Raw genomic sequence first — 19174 nt, 5'->3', positions numbered from 1 at the left:
TATGGTCTGGGTGGGGTGGGCCTCTATAGTCCTCTATGATCTCGGTGGGGTGGTCCTCTATGGTCTGAGTGGGGTCCTCTATTGTCCTCTATGGTCTGGGTGGGGTGGTTCTCTATGGTCTGAGTGGGTCCTCTATGGTCTGGTTGGGGGTCCTCTATGGTCTGAGTGGGTCCTCTATGGTCTGAGTGGTCCTCTATGGTCTGAGTGGGGTCCTCTATGGTCTGAGTGGGGTCCTCTATGGTCTGAGTGGGGTCCTCTATGGTCTGGGTGGGGTTGTTCTCTATGGTCTGAGTGGGGTCCTCTATGGTCCTCTATGGTCTGGGTGGGGTCCTCTATGGTCTGAGTGGGGGGGGGTCCTCCATGGTCCTCTTTGGTCTGAGTGGGGTCCTCTATGGTCTGGGTGGGGTGGTCCTCTATGGTCTGGGTGGGGTGGTCCTCTATGGTCTGGGTGGGGTGGGCCTCTATGGTCCTCTATGATCTGGGTGGGGTGGTCCTCTATGGTCTGAGTGGGGTCCTCTATTGTCCTCTATGGTCTGGGTGGGGTGGTTCTCTATGGTCTGAGTGGGTCCTCTATGGTCCTCTATGGTCTGGGTGGGGGGTCCTCTATGGTCTGAGTGGGGTCCTCTATGGTCTGAGTGGGGTCCTCTATGGTCTGAGTGGGGTCCTCTATGGTCCTCTATGGTCTGGTTGGGGGTCCTCTATGGTCTGAGTGGGGTCCTCTATGGTCTGAGTGGGGTCCTCTATGGTCTGAGTGGGGTCCTCTATGGTCTGAGTGGGGTCCTCTATGGTCTGGGTGGGGTGGTCCTCTATGGTCTGGGTGGGGTAGTCCTCTATGGTCTGGGTGGGGTGGTCCTCTATGGTCCTCTATGATCTGGGTGGGGTGGTCCTCTATGGTCCTCTATGATCTAGGTGGGGTGGTCCTCTATGGTCTGAATGGGGTCCTCTATGGTCTGGGTGGGGTGGTCCTCTATGGTCTGGGTGGGGTGGTCCTCTATGGTCTGGGTGGGGTGGTCCTCTATGGTCTGGGTGGGGGCCCTCTATGATCTGGGTGGGTGGTCCTCTATGGTCTGGGTGGGGTCCTCTATGGTCTGAGTGGGGGTCTGGGTGGGGTCCTTTATGTGTAGGGGTGGGGGGGTCTCGCTGGTCTGAGCAGGGTGTCTATTGCTCTGTTTCTCCAGTGTGAGGTGCTGGGGCTGCTGTTGAGGGTGACGTCCTTCAGGGTCCTGGCAGGGTTGTGATTGCTGCCTTGTATAGGTGGACCTGGTCATAGAGGCTGTTCAAGTCCAGGGTGGAGTGGTGGGCACTACTGCCTTGTAGAGGTGGACCTGGTCATAGAGGCTGTTCAAGTCCAGGGTGGAGTGGTGGGCCAGGAAAACATTTTGGTTTTGAGGCACAGTCACAGGAAATACCTGCATTTACCCGCTGTATGGTAGCAGCGTGGAAGTTTTTTCATGTTATTAAGGTGGAGAAAACCACTTGTGCGTTGGGGAAAGTAGAAGACGCCTTTTCAATCACTCCTTTCAGTGCTGTGGCCACCCTTTCCTGCTGTGCTCTCAGGTTCTTTGTGCCTGTGTGTATTAGCATGTGGCTGGGTGAACCTAGTTGGTTCTCAGACAGAAGGTCTAGGGCGCGCTGGGTGTTTGGACACCAGAGTTTAGACACACTGTGTTTGGGAAAAAGGTTTTTCTCTTGTATATATTTCCCATTTGAGTCCATAAGGAGAACAATCTTTGTCTTGTGTATGTCCTCAGTGGGTGTGGGGGGGTTGTCAGGAGGGCTATCAGGGTGGCTGACAGGGGAGGTGCTCAGGGGGGGTTAGATCCCCTTGGTGTTTGGGGTTTTTCATTTGTCTGTTCTGCTGTGGTGTCGACACTATGGTCTGGGTCTGGGTTGGACTGTTCTGCTGGCGGTGTCGACACTATGGTCTGGGTTGGACTGTTCTGCTGTGGTGTCGATGTTTGTCGGGAGGTGAGGTGGGCTGTTCTGCTGGCTTCTCTGCGGGGGTGGCCAGCTCTCTAATGGGTTGTTCTCTGTCACACGCCATCCCCCTCAACCTCTCCTCCAGCAGTCTGATCCTCTCCTAGTGTTCTGTTCTGCTCCTGCTCTTTCTCCTGTTGAAGTTGTCTCACCACAGTCCAGAGTGCAGATATGTCTCTGTCCACCTCCAGCTCTCCGGGTCTGGTTAAGGGGGTGTTGTTGTGCTGGACTGTTGTCTGGGTCTGTGCTGACTGAAGTGTAATCACCTGCTTTTCCAGCTCTACCTGCCTTACTTCCAGCTGGGTGAATTTATCCTTCATTTCAGTGAGCGAGTAGTACTCTCTGCTGGGAGGTTGACTTTACGTTTGGGGTTGCTCGTCTTTGGGGTTGTTTCATGAAGAGGTCTGACTCGCTCGGGATGTGGGAGTCTTCACCAAGAGAGAGCTTCTCCTGCTGCGCTCCCACTTTAATTAGGTGAAAATCCAGCTGAAACTGTTTGTCGTTGCCCTGTACCATTACTGTTCCTGACTTGTACAGGTTGACATTGGCTGACTCCGTCCTCGTTGTCTAACATCCACCCCTCGTTAACAACCCCTCTCTTAACAATGGGGTAGTGTGCTAATATAGCACTGTGCCAGGGGATGGTTTGTGTGGAAGATGAGGTTACTGATGTTCCCATTTTTAAAAAATAATAGTCAGCAAAAAGTATCTCTTGATTTTCCATAAGCAGTCTTCTTTTTGTACTATTTTCGTGCCTTCTCATTTTTTACATCCAGGGGGTACTTTATTGTAATGACCTCTGAACAACGGGAGGTCACTGTTCCAGCTGGCACTATACTGTCTGCTATCACTGCTCCAGCTGGCACCGTACTGTCTGCTATCACTGCTCCAGCTGGGACTGTACTGTCTGCTATCACTGTTCCAGCTGGCACCACACTGTCTGATATCACTGTTCCAGCTGGCACCATACTGTCTGCTATCACTGCTCCAGCTGGCACCCTACTGTCTGCTATCACTGCTCCAGCTGGCACCGCACTGTCTGCTATCACTGCTCCAGCTGGCACCGCACTGTCTGCTATCACTGCTCCAGCTGGCACCATACTGTCTGCTATCACTGTTCCAGCTGGCACCATACTGTCTACTATCACTGCTCCAGCTGGCACCGTACTGTCTTCTATCACTGCTCCAGCTGGCACCGTACTGTCTGCTATCACTGTTCCAGCTGGCACCGTACTGTCTGCTATCACTGCTCCAGCTGGCACCGTACTGTCTGCTATCACTGCTCCAGCTGGCACCGTACTGTCTGCTATCACTGTTCCAGCTGGCACCGTACTGTCTGCTATCACTGCTCCAGCTGGCACCGTACTGTCTACTATCACTGCTCCAGCTGGCACCGTACTGTCTGCTATCACTGCTCCAGCTGGCACCGTACTGTCTGCTATCACTGCTCCAGCTGGTACCGTACTGTCTGTGTTTCTGTGGGTGTAATGTAACTTGTCTGTTTTTGTGTTTTGCAGGATTGTTTTGAAGATGCCTACGACCGGATACCCGTGTAAGTATTTTAGAGGGCTTGAGGTTCCCCACACACACCACTGTTCATTTAGTCACCACCCTATTGTTCATGACTAAAACTAATGACGTTAACGAGACGCCCTGAAAAACACGAATGACGTTAACGAGACGCCCTGAAAAACACGAATGACGTTAACGAGACGCCCTGAAAAACACCAATGACGTTAACGAGACGCCCTGAAAAACACGAATGACGTTAACGAGACGCCCTGAAAAACACCAATGACGTTAACGAGACGCCCTGAAAAACAACGAATGGCGTTAACGAGACGCCCTGAAAAACACCAATGACGTTAACGAGACGCCCTGAAAACAACGAATGGCGTTAACGAGACGCCCTGAATAACAGGAATGGCGTTAACGAGACGCCCTGAAAAACACGAATGAGTTTTAATTTGACATGAAACTCATTTTCATCCGTTTTGTCCAATCAGAAGCATGCATTGCTTAGCAGAATATTTAATGCAATCCTCTCATTGGTCGATAACATCTTTCAGTTGCGCAGGCTGTTTGAGCTGAGCCGGCTCCCGGGTGCTCGCTTCAATCACTCATCTCTGTTTTGAACTGACACTTCAGTTTTAACTCAATTAGAAACGATATCTTTGATAATCTGTTGTGTGTTACTGCAAATGACTGTCGTATCGTTGTTAATTGTCATCCTTGATGATGTAGAGCACATCACTAGGAGGCAAGACATTCAAAACAACCTTTTATAATTGTCTTCAAAAGTGCAACAACAAACATACACTGAGTGTACAAAACATTAAGAACACCTGCTCTTTCAATTACATACTGTAGACTGACCAGGTGAATCCAGGTGAAAGCTATTGATCCCTTATTGATGTCACCTGTTAAACCCACTTCAAATCAGTGAAGATGAAGTGGGAGGAGACATGTAGATGAAGTGGGAGGAGACATGTAGATGAAGTGGGAGGAGACAGGGTTAAAGAAGGATTGAGACATGGATTGTGTATATGTGCCATTCAGAGGGTGAATGGGCAAGACACAATATTTAAATTCCTTTTAAATGGGGTGTGGTAGTAGGTACCAGGAGCACCAGTTTGTGTCAAGAACTGCAACGCTGCTGGTGTTTTTCACACGCGCAACTCAATAGTAGGAAGGTGTTCTTAATGTTTTGTACACTCAGTGTACATACAGTGGGGCAAAAAAGTATTTAGTCAGCGACCAATTGTGGAGGAGATTTCTATTTACCTTTATTTAACTAGGCAAGTCAGTTAAGAACAAATTCTTATTTTCAATGACGGCCTACCGGGGAACAGTGGGTTTAACTGCCTGTTCAGGGGCAGAACGACAGATTTGTACATTGTCAGCTCGGGGATTTGAACTTGAACTTCCGGTTACTAGTCCAACGCTCTAACCACTAGGCTACCCCGCCGCCCCAATATGAAAATATAATTAAAATATGAAATGTTGGATACATTTCCTATTAAACAAAACTGTATGAATAAGGCTTGAAATGACATGTTTTATAAATATAGTATAATCAAATTATAAAATGACTAAAGATTTCACCTTCCTTTATAACTGTAAAATACATATTTGTATGTTTGGTGTTAGAGGAATATGTGCCTATTTTCTAAAGGTCTCTTGATCTAAATGTCTGCCCCCGTCGCTGTGGGCGTCACACAGAGCTCTGGCTTCCTGGCTTCCTGGACTCATTAGGAACTCGCCTTTCATCTCAAATTAACCTTGTCCGTCTTTGACAAAACGGAAAGTGTTTTTTGTTTGTTAAAAATCTATGAATGATTTTAGATTGATTTTAAAGCCAACTATCAAAAAAGTAATCTCTGAATGTGCTATAGTGATTAAACCCCTCTCTCTTGCTGTGCTACGACGTAAGGATGACAGGCACGTGCTTTATCAGTATATATATATATATACACTACACCCACTATACGATATATACACACTACCCCACTATACTATATATACACACTACCCCACTATACTATATATACACACTACCCCACTATACTATATATACACACTACCCCACTATACTATATATACACACTACCCCACTATACTATATATACACACTACCCCACTATACGATATATACACACTACCCCACTATACTATATATACACACTACCCCACTATACTATATATACACACTACCCCACTATACTATATATACACACTACCCCACTATACTATATATATATATACACACTACCCCACTATACTATATATATATACACACTACCCCACTATACTATATATACACACTACCCCACTATAATATATATATATATATATACACACTACCCCACTATACTATATATACACACTAGCCCACTATACTATATATACACACTACCCCCACTATACTATATATACAAAAGTATATGGACAACTCTTCAAATGAGTGGATTTGGCTATTTCAGCCACACCTGTTGCTGACAGGTGTATAAAATCGAGCACACAGCCATGCAATCTCCATAGACAAACATCGGTAGTAGAATGACCTTCCTGAAGAGCTCAGTGACTTTCAACGTGGCACTGTCTTAGGATGCCTTCTTTCCAACAAGTCAGTTTGCCCTGCTAGAGCTGCCCCGGTCAACTGTAAGTGCTGTTATCGTGAAGTGGAAACGTCTAGGAGCAACAACGGCTCTGCCACGAAGTGGTAGGCACAAAAAGCTCACAGAACGGGACCGCAGAGTGCTGAAGCGTATAAATATCGTCTGTCTTCGGTTGCAACACTCACTACCAAGTTCCAAACTGCCTCTGGAAGCAACGTCAGCAAAATAACTGTTAGTCGGGAGCTTCATGAAATGGGTTTCCATGGCCGAGCAGCCGCACACAAGCCTAACATTACCATGTGCAATGCCAAGCATCGAGTGGTGTAAAGCTCGCTGCCATTGGACTCTGGAATAGAGGAAACACGTTCTCCTGGAGTGATGAATCACATTTCACCTTCTGGCAGTCTGACAGACAAATCTGGGTTTTTGCAGATTCCAGTAGAACACTACCTGCCCCAATGCATAGTGCCAAATGTAAAGTTTGGTGGAGGAGGAATAATGGTCTGGGGCTGTTTTTCATGGTTCGGGCCCCTTAGTTCCAGTGAAGGGAAATCTTAGTGCTACAGCATAGAATGACATTCTAGATGATTCCAGGTTCGTGGCAGGTCCTTTCCTGTTTCAGCATGACAATGACCCCGGGCACAAAGCGAGGTCCATACAGAAATGGTTTGTTGAGATCGGTGTGGAAGAACTTGACTGGCCTGCACCGAGCCCTGACCTCAACCCCATCGAACACTGTTGGGATGAATTGGAACACCGACTGCGAGCTAGGCCTAATCACCCAAAATCAGTGCCCGACCTCACTAATGTTCTTGTGGCCGAATGGAAGCAAGTCCCCGCAGAAATTTTCCAACATCTAGTGGGAAACCTCCCTAGAAGAGTGGAGGCTGTTATAGCAGCAATGTTCCAACATCTAGTGGAAAGCCTTCCTAGAAGAGTGGAGGCTGTTATAGCAGCAAAGGGGGGAACCAACTCTATATTAATACCCATGATTTTGTAATGAGATGTGCGACGAGTAGGTGTCCACATACTTTTGATCACGTCGTGTATTTCCATTCAGCTCCAGCTGTTACACACTCCTCTCCCATTTCTATATGTTGTTCTGTTTCCTCCCTTCTCTTTCTTTGGATGCATATTAGACAGGAATGTGTGTGTGTGTGTGTGTGTGTGTGTGTGTGTGTGTGTGTGTGTGTGTGTGTGTGTGTGTGTGTGTGTGTGTGTGTGTGTGTGTGAGAGATTAGCTGTGCTCTAGCTGTAGACAACAGTCACCATCCATCACAGATGCAGCAATATCCCTCTCTCTTTTTCCATCCTCGCCCTTTCTAGTTTTTACTGCCCTCCCACCCTCTGTCTCTCTCTCCCGCTCTCTTTCTACTTGCTCTCTCTCTCTCTCTCTCTTTCTACTTGCTCTCTCTCTCTCTCTTCCCTCCCACCCCACTCTCTTTCTGTCTCATCTCTCTCTTCCCCCCCTCTCCCCCGGTCTCTCTCTGTTATTTTTAACTATTTGTCCTCTGAGATGGGGGATCTGCTAAGCTAGGACTGCTTGAGAGAGGGAGAGGGGGAGGGTGAGAGAGAGAGAGAGGGAGGGGAGAGAGAGAGAGACAACACTGCGTTTAGACTCCTACGTGAAGTAGAATCTCTACAGAATGAATATCCATTTTGTTGGAATGTATCGAAAGTAGTCTAATAGCATCGGGGGATGGGTGCCATTTTTACGGGCTCCTAACCAACTATGGGCTCCTAACCAACTACGGGCTCCTAACCAACTATGGGCTCCTAACCAACTATGGGCTCCTAACCAACTATGGGCTCCTAACCAACTATGGGCTCCTAACCAACTATGGGCTCCTAACCAACTATGGGCTCCTAACCAACTACGGGCTCCTAACCAACTACGGGCTCCTAACCAACTACGGGCTCCTAACCAACTATGGGCTCCTAACCAACTATGGGCTCCTAACCAACTACGGGCTCCTAACCAACTATGGGCTCCTAACCAACTATGGGCTCCTAACCAACTACGGGCTCCTAACCAACTATGGGCTCCTAACCAACTATGGGCTCCTAACCAACTACGGGCTCCTAACCAACTATGGGCTCCTAACCAACTATGGGCTCCTAACCAACTATGGGCTCCTAACCAACTATGGGCTCCTAACCAACTACGGGCTCCTAACCAACTACGGGCTCCTAACCAACTACGGGCTCCTAACCAACTATGGGCTCCTAACCAACTATGGGCTCCTAACCAACTATGGGCTCCTAACCAACTATGGGCTCCTAACCAACTATGGGCTCCTAACCAACTACGGGCTCCTAACCAACTACGGGCTCCTAACCAAGTACGGCCTCCTAACCAACTACGGCCTCCTAACCAACTATGGGCTCCTAACCAACTACGGGCTCCTAACCAACTATGGGCTCCTAACCAACTACGGGCTCCTAACCAACTACGGGCTCCTAACCAACTATGGGCTCCTAACCAACTATGGGCTCCTAACCAACTATGGGCTCCTAACCAACTATGGGCTCCTAACCAACTATGGGCTCCTAACCAACTATGGGCTCCTAACCAACTATGGGCTCCTAACCAACTACGGGCTCCTAACCAACTATGGGCTCCTAACCAACTATGCTATTTTTATTTTTTTTAAATGTCATGTTATTTGTAACATGTTTTGTACATAATGTTGCTGTTACCGTCTCTTATGACCGAAAATAACTTCTGGACTTCTGAACAGCGAACTGGAACAAGGTTATTTTCTTGAATGAGTCGGATGCAAAGGCCCAAATCCCCATAATTTGCATGAAGAAAATACGAAAAAAAAGAGGGGCGGAGGTCGGGGTGCCTTGTGAGAATTCGTTGGCGTAAACCTCCACTATCATCTGTATTATTAGCCAGCTAGTCACTGGAAAACAAAATGGATGATCTACGATTAACACGCATATCCTCCCAACGGGACCTTAAAAACTGTAATGTCTTATTTTTCATTGAGTCGTGGCTGAACGACGACACGGATAATAGCTGGCTGGGTTTTCCGTGCATCGGCAGGACAGAGCAGCTACGTCTGGTAAGACGAGGGGCGGTGGTGTGTGTGTCTCTTAACAGCTGGTGCGCGATGTCTAATATTAAAGAAGTATCGAGGTATTGCTCGCCTGAGGTAGAGTATCTCATGATAAGCTGTAGACCAACACTATCTACCAAGAGAGTTTTCATCTGTATTATTCATAGCCGTCTATTTACCACCACAGACCGATGCTGGCACTAAGACCAGAGCTGTATGAGGCCATAAGCAAAGAAGAAATGCTCATCCAGAGGCAGCGCTCCTAGTGGCCGGGGACTTTAATGCAGGATAACTCTCATCCAGATGCAGCGCTCCTAGTGGCCGGGGACTTTAATGCAGGATAACTCTCATCCAGATGCAGCGCTCCTAGTGGCCGGGGACTTTAATGCAGGCAAACTTCAATCTGTTTTACCTAATTTCTATCAGCATGTTACATGTTAAATGTGCAATCAGAGGGGGAAAAAAACTCTAGACTCCACACACAGAGACTTATATAAAGCTCTCCCTTGTCCATTTGACAAATCTGACCATAATTCTATCCTCATGATTCCTGCTTACAAGCAAAAAAACTAAAGTAGGAAGCACCAGCGACTTGCTCAATACAGAAGTGGTCAGATGACGCGGATGCCAAAGCTACAGGACTGTTTTACTCAGTCTGGAATATGTTCCAGGGTTCATTTAATTTATAAATACAAATGTAACCTTTATTTAACTAGGCAAGTCGGTTAAGAACAAATTCTTATTTACAATGACAGCCTACCCCAGCCACACCTGGGCCAATTGGGCACCGCCCTATGGGACTCCCAATCATGGCCAGATGTGATGCAGCCTGGATTTGAAACCAGGTACAGTGACACCTCTTGCACTGAGATGCAGTGTCTTAGACCACTGCGACACTCGGAAGCCCAATGGCTTTAAGGACTACAATGGGGAAATGCAAATTAATTACTTAAAAATCATAGAATGCGATTAATGGATTATTGTTTTAGATTCCGTTCTCACAGTTGAAGTGTACCTATGATAACAATTACAGACCTCTACATGCTTTGTAAGTAGGAAAACCTGCAAAATCAGCAGTGTATCAAATACTTGTTCTCCTCACTGTAAATCACCTCAGTCACCGGCTTCACCAATAAGTGCATCGACAATGTCGTCCCCACAGTGACCGTATACCCCAACCAGAAGCCATGGATTACAGGCAACATTCACATCGAGCTAAAGGCTAGAGCTGCCGGTGTCAAGGCACGGGGACACTAATCCTTTTTATGCTTGCTTCGAGGCAAGCAACACTGAACACTCTCTCTCCTCTCTCTCTGTCTCTCCCCCCCCCCCCCCCCCCCCAGGGCTGGTAAGATGGATTTGAAGACTTCCATAGAAGAGTGTTCTATGGCTCTGAACCTGGTCCTGAACAACAAATTCTCAGAGGCCCTGGACCTCCTCAAACCATGGTACTAACACGTGTCTGTTTGTTGACCTCTGGGATGTTTAACGTATGGACTCTGTGTGTTTTTTTGTCTTGCTTGGAGACTAAGTTTGATTGGTTGATTCCAGGTGGAAGGACAGTATGTATCACGCTCTGGGCTACAGTTCTATCCTGGTGATGCAGGCTGCCATGACGTTTGAACACAGAGACATACAGACAGCCATGGCCGTCATCAAAGAGGCCTTAACAACCTGCCAGAGGTACACACACACACACACACACACACACACACACACACACACACACACACACAAACTCTCTCTCATGTATCTCCTTTTACTGTTTGTAGGTTCAGGAAGAGAAACTCTGTGGTGGAGTCTATCTCCAGTCTGGTGACCAAACAGTCTAATGACCACCTCAGAGAAGGTGAGTGTTGAACTGACCACCTCAGGCTAGTGTTGAACTGACCACCTCAGACTAGTGTTGAACTGACCACCTCAGACTAGTGTTGAACTGACCACCTCAGACTAGTGTTGAACTGACCACCTCAGACTAGTGTTGAACTGACCACCTCAGACTAGTGTTGAACTGACCACCTCAGACTAGTGTTGAACTGACCACCTCAGACTAGTGTTGAACTGACCACCTCAGACTAGTGTTGAACTGACCACCTCAGACTAGTGTTGAACTGACCACCTCAGACTAGTGTTGAACTGACCACCTCAGACTAGTGTTGAACTGACCACCTCAGACTAGTGTTGAACTGACCACCTCAGACTAGAATAGTGTTGAACTGACCACCTCAGACTAGACTAGTGTTGAACTGACCACCTCAGACTAGACTAGTGTTGAACTGACCACCTCAGACTAGACTAGTGTTGAACTGACCACCTCAGACTAGACTAGTGTTGAACTGACCACCTCAGACTAGACTAGTGTTGAACTGACCACCTCAGACTAGTGTTGTCTCTTTTGAACTGACCACCTCAGACTAGTGTTGTCTCTTTTGAACTGTCCACCTCAGACTAGTGTTGGACTACCTCAGACTAGTGTTGAACTGACCACCTCAGACTAGTGTTGAACTGACCACCTCAGACTAGTGTTGTCTCTGTTGAACTGACCACCTCAGACTAGTGTTGTCTCTGTTGAACTGACCACCTCAGACTAGTGTTGTCTCCGTTGAACTGTCCACCTCAGACTAGTGTTGAACTGACCACCTCAGACTAGTGTTGAACTGACCACCTCAGACTAGTGTTGAACTGACCACCTCAGACTAGTGTTGTCTCTGTTGAACTGACCACCTCAGACTAGTGTTGTCTCTGTTGAACTGACAACCTCAGACTAGTGTTGTCTCCGTTGAACTGTCCACCTCAGACTAGTGTTGAACTGACCACCTCAGACTAGTGTTGAACTGACTACCTCAGACTAGTGTTGAACTGACCACCTCAGACTAGTGTTGAACTGACCACCTCAGACTAGTGTTGAACTGACCACCTCAGACTAGTGTTGAACTGACCACCTCAGACTAGTGTTGAACTGACCACCTCAGACTAGTGTTGAACTGACCACCTCAGACTAGTGTTGAACTGACCACCTCAGACTAGTGTTGTCTCTGTTGAACTGACCACCTCAGACTAGTGTTGAACTGACCACCTCAGACTAATGTTGAACTGACCACCTCAGACTAGTGTTGAACTGACCACCTCAGACTAGTGTTGAACTGACCACCTCAGACTAGTGTTGAACTGACCACCTCAGACTAGTGTTGAACAGACCACCTCAGACTAGTGTTGAACAGACCACCTCAGACTAGTGTTGAACTGACCACCTCAGACTAGTGTTGTCTCTGTTGAACTGACCACCTCAGACTAGTGTTGTCTCTGTTGAACTGACTACCTCAGACTAGTGTTGAACTGACCACCTCAGACTAGTGTTGAACTGACCACCTCAGACTAGTGTTGAACTGACCACCTCAGACTAGTGTTGAACTGACCACCTCAGACTAGTGTTGAACTGACCACCTCAGACTAGTGTTGAACTGACCACCTCAGACTAGTGTTGAACTGACCACCTCAGACTAGTGTTGAACTGACCACCTCAGACTAGTGTTGAACTGACCACCTCAGACTAGTGTTGAACTGACCACCTCAGACTAGTGTTGAACTGACCACCTCAGACTAGTGTTGAACTGACCACCTTAGACTAGTGTTGAACTGACCACCTTAGACTAGTGTTGAACTGACCACCTCAGACTAGACGAGTGTTGAACTGACCACCTCAGACTAGTGTTGAACTGACTACCTCAGACTAGACTAGTGTTGAACTGACTACCTCAGACTAGTGTTGAACTGACTACCTCAGACTAGTGTTGAACTGACCACCTCAGACTAGTGTTGAACTGACCACCTCAGACTAGTGTTGAACTGACCACCTCAGACTAGTGTTGAACTGACCACCTCAGACTAGACTAGTGTTGAACTGACCACCTCAGACTAGTGTTGAACTGACTACCTCAGACTAGTGTTGAACTGACCACCTCAGACTAGTGTTGAACTGACCACCTCAGACTAGTGTTGAACTGACCACCTCAGACTAGTGTTGAACTGACCACCTCAGACTAGTGTTGAACTGACCACCTCAGACTAGTGTTGAACTGACCACCTCAGACTAGTGTTGAACAGACCACCTCAGACTAGTGTTGTCTCTGTTGAACTGTCCTCTCTACCATTGATGTGGCTGATAGCTGTTGTTTTGAGGAAGGCTTTCTCTGTGTTTGTCTCACCTACCTTATTTAGATCAGCAACTAACTGGAAGTCTCTCTGCTAAATGACCAACATGGAATATGTGTGGTTGTGTGTTTTCACTATAACGTATCTGTGTATGTCTTCCAGAGGAGATGCATGCAGAGATCTGCTATGCTGAGTGCCTACTGCAAAAAGCCACGCTCACCTTTGTACAGGTAAAATATCCTAACGCTAATCTACCACAGGTAGAGTATCCTAACGCTAATCTACCGCAGGTAGAGTATCCTAACGCTAATCTACCGCAGGTAGAGTATCCTAACGCTAATCTACCGCAGGTAGAGTATCCTAACGCTAATCTACCGCAGGTAGAGTATCCTAACGCTAATCTACCGCAGGTAGAGTATCCTAACGCTAATCTACCGCAGGTAGAGTATCCTAACGCTAATCTACCGCAGGTAGAGTATCCTAACGCTAATCTACCACAGGTAGAGTATCCTAACGCTAATCTACCGCAGGTAGAGTATCCTAACGCTAATCTACCGCAGGTAGAGTATCCTAACGCTAATCTACCGCAGGTAGAGTATCCTAACACTAATCTACCACAGGTAGCGTATCCTAACGCTAATCTACCACAGGTAGAGTATCCTAACGCTAATCTACCGCAAGTAGAGTATCCTAAAACTAATCTACCGCAGGTAGAGTATCCTAACACTAATCTACCGCAGGTAGAGTATCCTAACGCTAATCTACCGCAGGTAGAGTATCCTAACGCTAATCTACCGCAGGTAGAGTATCCTAACGCTAATCTACCGCAGGTAGAGTATCCTAACGCTAATCTACCGCAGGTAGAGTATCCTAACGCTAATCTACCGCAGGTAGAGTATCCTAACGCTAATCTACCGCAGGTAGAGTATCCTAACGCTAATCTACCGCAGGTAGAGTATCCTAACGCTAATCTACCGCAGGTAGAGTATCCTAACGCTAAGCTACCGCAGGTAGAGTATCCTAACGCTAATCTACCGCAGGTAGAGTATCCTAACGCTAATCTACCACAGGTAGAGTATCCTAACGCTAATCTACCGCAGGTAGAGTATCCTAACGCTAATCTACCGCAGGTAGAGTATCCTAACGCTAATCTACCGCAGGTAGAGTATCCTAACGCTAATCTACCGCAGGTAGAGTATCCTAACGCTAATCTACCGCAGGTAGAGTATCCTAACGCTAATCTACCGCAGGTAGAGTATCCTAACGCTAATCTACCGCAGGTAGAGTATCCTAACGCTAATCTACCACAGGTAGAGTATCCTAACGCTAATCTACCGCAGGTAGAGTATCCTAACGCTAATCTACCGCAGGTAGAGTATCCTAACGCTAATCTACCGCAAGTAGAGTATCCTAACGCTAATACTGTTTTCTTGTCTTAATTCATTGACTTGTTTCTCTCCCCTTTCCTTTCAACAGGATGAAAACATGATCAGCTTTATCAAAGGAGGGATCAAAATACGCACAAGTTTCCAGATTTACAAGTCAGTGTTCCCCAAACCAGTCAAAGATCCTAGTTGGAATAACTTGGCTTGTTGAATCAGATAGAATAGGTCTAGTATGGGTATAACTGGCTGGGGGACTTGTAGATGGGTATAACTGGTTGGGGGACTAGTAGATGGGTATAACTGGCTGGGAGACTAGTAGATGGGTATAACTGGCTGGGAGACTAGTAGATGGGTATAACTGGCTGGGAGACTAGTAGATGGGTATAACTGGCTGGGAGACTAGTAGATGGGTATAACTGGCTGGGAGACTAGTAGATGGGTATAACTGGCTGGGAGACTAGTAGATGGGTATAACTGGCTGGGAGACTAGTAGATGGGTATAACTGGCTGGGAGACTAGTAGATGGGTATAACTGGCTGGGAGACTAGTAGATGGGTATAACTGGCTGGGAGACTAGTAGATGGGTATAACTGGCTGGGGGACTAGTAGATGGGTATAACTGGCTGGGAGACTAGTAGATGGGTATAACTGGCTGGGGGACTAGTAGATGGGTATAACTGGCTGGGAGACTAGTAGATGGGTATAACTGGCTGGGAGACTAGTAGATGGGTATAACTGGCTGGGAGACTAGTAGATGGGTATAACTGGCTGGGAGACTAGTAGATGGGTATAACTGGCTGGGAGACTAGTAGATGGGTATAACTGGCTGGGAGACTAGTAGATGGGTATAACTGGCTGGGAGACTAGTAGATGGGTATAACTGGCTGGGAGACTAGTAGATGGGTATAACTGGCTGGGGGACTAGTAGATGGGTATAACTGGCTGGGAGACTAGTAGATGGGTATAACTGGCTGGGGGACTAGTAGATGGGTATAACTGGCTGGGAGACTAGTAGATGGGTATAACTGGCTGGGAGACTAGTAGATGGGTATAACTGGCTGGGGGACTAGTAGATGGGTATAACTGGCTGGGAGACTAGTAGATGGGTATAACTGGCTGGGAGACTAGTAGATGGGTATAACTGGCTGGGGGACTAGTAGATGGGTATAACTGGCTGGGAGACTAGTAGATGGGTATAACTGGCTGGGGGACTAGTAGATGGGTATAACTGGCTGGGAGACTAGTAGATGGGTATAACTGGCTGGGGGACTAGTAGATGGGTATAACTGGCTGGGGGACTAGTAGATGGGTATAACTGGCTGGGAGACTAGTAGATGGGCATAACTGGCTGGGGGACTAGTAGATGGATATAACTGGCTGGGAGACTAGTAGATGGGGATAACTGGCTGGGAGACTAGTAGATGGGTATAACTGGCTGGGGGACTAGTAGATGGATATAACTGGCTGGGGGACTAGTAGATGGGTATAACTGGCTGGGGGACTAGTAGATTGGTCTAATATGGGTATAACTGGCTGGGGGACTAGTAGATGGATATAACTGGCTGGGGGACTAGTAGATTGGTCTAGTGTGGGTATAACTGACTTGGGGACTAGTAGATTGGTCTAGTATGAGTATAACTGGCTGGGGGAGTAGTAGATTGGTCTAGTGTGGGTATAACTGACTAGGGGACAGTACTTATGACATAACATCCTGTGCTTTCTTCCTGTAGGGAATGTCAGAATATTCTGAATGTGACTCAGGACCATAGCAGTGAATCATTCAGGCAGTTCGAAGGAGGAGTGAGACTGGGTATCGGATCCTTCAACCTGGTAAGAAAGACGTGTGTGTGTGTGTGTGTGTGTGTGTGTGTGTGTGTGTGTGTGTGTGTGTGTGTGTGTGTGTGTGTGTGTGTGTGTGTGTGTGTGTGTGTGTGTGTGTGTGTGTGTGTGTGTGTGTGTGTGATGTATAAATAAATGCAGCTTGGTTTTCACAAGTTTTCTCTCTCTCAGATGCTGTCCCTCCTTCCTCAGAGGATCCTCAGGTTGCTGGAAGTCATCGGCTTCTCTGGCAACAGAGTGAGTTCAATGGCTCAGCAATGAACTGCTATGACTGCTTATAATGAATGCTTGTGGGCGTTAAGTAGCCTAGTGGTTAGAGCGTTGAACTAGTAACCGAAAGGTTGTAAGATCGAATCCCCGAGCTGACAAGGTAAAAAAATAAATCTGTATTTCTGCCCCTGAACAAGGCAGTTAACCCACTGTTCCCCTGAACAAGGCAGTTAACCCATTGTTCCCCTGAACAAGGCAGTTAACCCACTGTTCCCCTGAACAAGGCAGTTAACCCACTGTTCCCCTGAACAGGCAGTTAACCCACTGTTCCCCTGAACAAGGCAGTTAACCCACTGTTCCCCTGAACAAGGCAGTTAACCCACTGTTCCCCTGAACAAGGCAGTTAACCCACTGTTCCCCTGAACAAGGCAGTTAACCCACTGTTCCCCTGAACAAGGCAGTTAACCCATTGTTCCCCTGAACAAGGCAGTTAACCCACTGTTCCCCTGAACAAGGCAGTTAACCCCACTGTTCCCCTGAACAAGGCAGTTAACCCCACTGTTCCCCTGAACAAGGCAGTTAACCCACTGTTCCCCTGAACAAGGCAGTTAACCCACTGTTCCCCTGAACAAGGCAGTTAACCCACTGTTCCCCTGAACAAGGCAGTTAACCCACTGTTCCCCTGAACAGGCAGTTAACCCACTGTTCCACTGAACAAGGCAGTTAACCCACTGTTCCCCTGAACAAGGCAGTTAACCCACTGTTCCCCTGAACAAGGCAGTTAACCCACTGTTCCCCTGAACAAGGCAGTTAACCCCACTGTTCCCCTGAACAAGGCAGTTAACCCCACTGTTCCCCTGAACAAGGCAGTTAACCCACTGTTCCCCTGAACAAGGCAGTTAACCCACTGTTCCCCTGAACAAGGCAGTTAACCCACTGTTCCCCTGAACAAGGCAGTTAACCCACTGTTCCCCTGAACAAGGCAGTTAACCCACTGTTCCCCTGAACAAGGCAGTTAACCCACTGTTCCCCTGAACAAGGCAGTTAACCCACTGTTCCTAGGTCGTCATTGTAAATAAGAATTTGTTCTTAACTGACTTGCCGAGTTAAATAAAAATAAAAATGACAGGTAATAGCTGTTATAAGGAGCTATGAACTGTTATGAATGCTTATAAGAGGTGGTATTGTGTCTTGTAGGACTTTGGTCTGTCTCAGCTGAGAGAAGGAGCAGCTAGCCACGGCCTCAGAGCTGTCCTCAGTGTGTTAACGTTGCTGCTGTACCATACCTACGTTACACTCATACTGGGTAGGGACACACACACACACACACACACACACACACACACACTGGTTAATAGTTGTGTAAATGTAGTGTGATGGTTGAATGACGATTGTTGTGTGTTCCAGGTTTCGGAGAAGGTTAGTAATTTTGTGATATTTGTTTGGTGGTTGTGGTTATTTGTGATGGTTCTGTCATGGTTCTATGGTGGTTGTAGTCTGGTTCTGTCATGGTTCTATGGTGGTTGTATTCTGGTTCTTTCATGGTTCTATGGTGGTTGTATTCTGGTTCTATCATGGTTCTATGGTGGTTGTAGTCTGGTTCTATCATGGTTCTATGGTGGTTGTATTCTGGTTCTATGGTGGTTGTATTCTGTTCTATCATGGTTCTATGGTGGTTGTAGTCTGGTTCTATCATGGTTCTATGGTGGTTGTTTTCAGGTTCTATCATGGTTCTATGGTGGTTGTATTCTGGTTCTATCATGGTTCTATGGTGGTTGTATTCTGGTTCTGTCATGGTTCTATGGTGGTTGTATTCTGGTTCTTTCATGGTTCTATGGTGGTTGTATTCTGGTTCTATCATGGTTCTATGGTGGTTGTAGTCTGGTTCTATCATGGTTCTATGGTGGTTGTATTCTGGTTCTATGGTAGTTGTATTCTGTTCTATCATGGTTCTATGGTGGTTGTAGTCTGGTTCTATCATGGTTCTATGGTGATTGTTTTCTGGTTCTATCATGGTTCTATGGTGGTTGTATTCTGCTTCTATCATGGTTCTATGGTGGTTGTATTCTGGTTCTATCATGGTTCTATGGTGGTTGTATTCTGGTTCTATCATGGTTCTTTGGTGGTTGTATTCTGGTTCTATCATGGTTCTATGGTGGTTGTATTCTGGTTCTATCATGGTTCTATGGTGGTTGTATTCTGGTTCTATCATGGTTCTATGGTGGTTTTATTCTGGTTCTATCAGGGTTCTATCGTGGTTGTATTCTGGTTCTCTCATGGTTCTATGGTGGTTGTATTCTGGTTCTATGGTGGTTGTATTCTGGTTCTATCATGGTTGTATTCTGGTTCTATCATGGTTCTATGGTGGTTGTATTCTGGTTCTATCATGGTTGTATTCTGGTTCTATGGTGGTTGTATTCTGGTTCTA

General features: G+C 46.9%; 2 protein-coding genes across 3 annotated transcripts in view; one reads left to right on the top strand and one right to left on the bottom strand.

Moving 5' to 3' along the window:
- Window positions 1-19174, bottom strand: part of LOC139415790 (phosphatidylcholine:ceramide cholinephosphotransferase 2-like) — a 742387-nt gene that overhangs the window by 570274 nt on the left and 152939 nt on the right. The window lies entirely within an intron of this gene.
- LOC139415775 (tetratricopeptide repeat protein 39B) overlaps window positions 1-19174 on the top strand; it is a 46452-nt gene that overhangs the window by 13702 nt on the left and 13576 nt on the right. Inside the window, exons 2-11 of one of the 2 annotated variants that reach the window (XM_071163861.1) lie at window positions 3495-3529; window positions 10504-10608; window positions 10712-10843; window positions 10933-11009; window positions 13475-13542; window positions 14789-14853; window positions 16428-16527; window positions 16708-16773; window positions 17944-18052; window positions 18154-18165. In XM_071163861.1, coding sequence (XP_071019962.1) covers window positions 3495-3529; window positions 10504-10608; window positions 10712-10843; window positions 10933-11009; window positions 13475-13542; window positions 14789-14853; window positions 16428-16527; window positions 16708-16773; window positions 17944-18052; window positions 18154-18165 — 769 coding nt within the window. The remainder of the gene's footprint in view (window positions 1-3494; window positions 3530-10503; window positions 10609-10711; window positions 10844-10932; window positions 11010-13474; window positions 13543-14788; window positions 14854-16427; window positions 16528-16707; window positions 16774-17943; window positions 18053-18153; window positions 18166-19174) is intronic. The other variant, XM_071163862.1, reaches the window with a different exon arrangement.

Source organism: Oncorhynchus clarkii, chromosome 9 (genome assembly GCF_045791955.1).
Source record: "Oncorhynchus clarkii lewisi isolate Uvic-CL-2024 chromosome 9, UVic_Ocla_1.0, whole genome shotgun sequence".
NCBI classification, from domain to species: Eukaryota; Metazoa; Chordata; class Actinopteri; order Salmoniformes; family Salmonidae; genus Oncorhynchus; species Oncorhynchus clarkii.
This window is presented reverse-complemented; position numbering and strand designations above follow the sequence as displayed.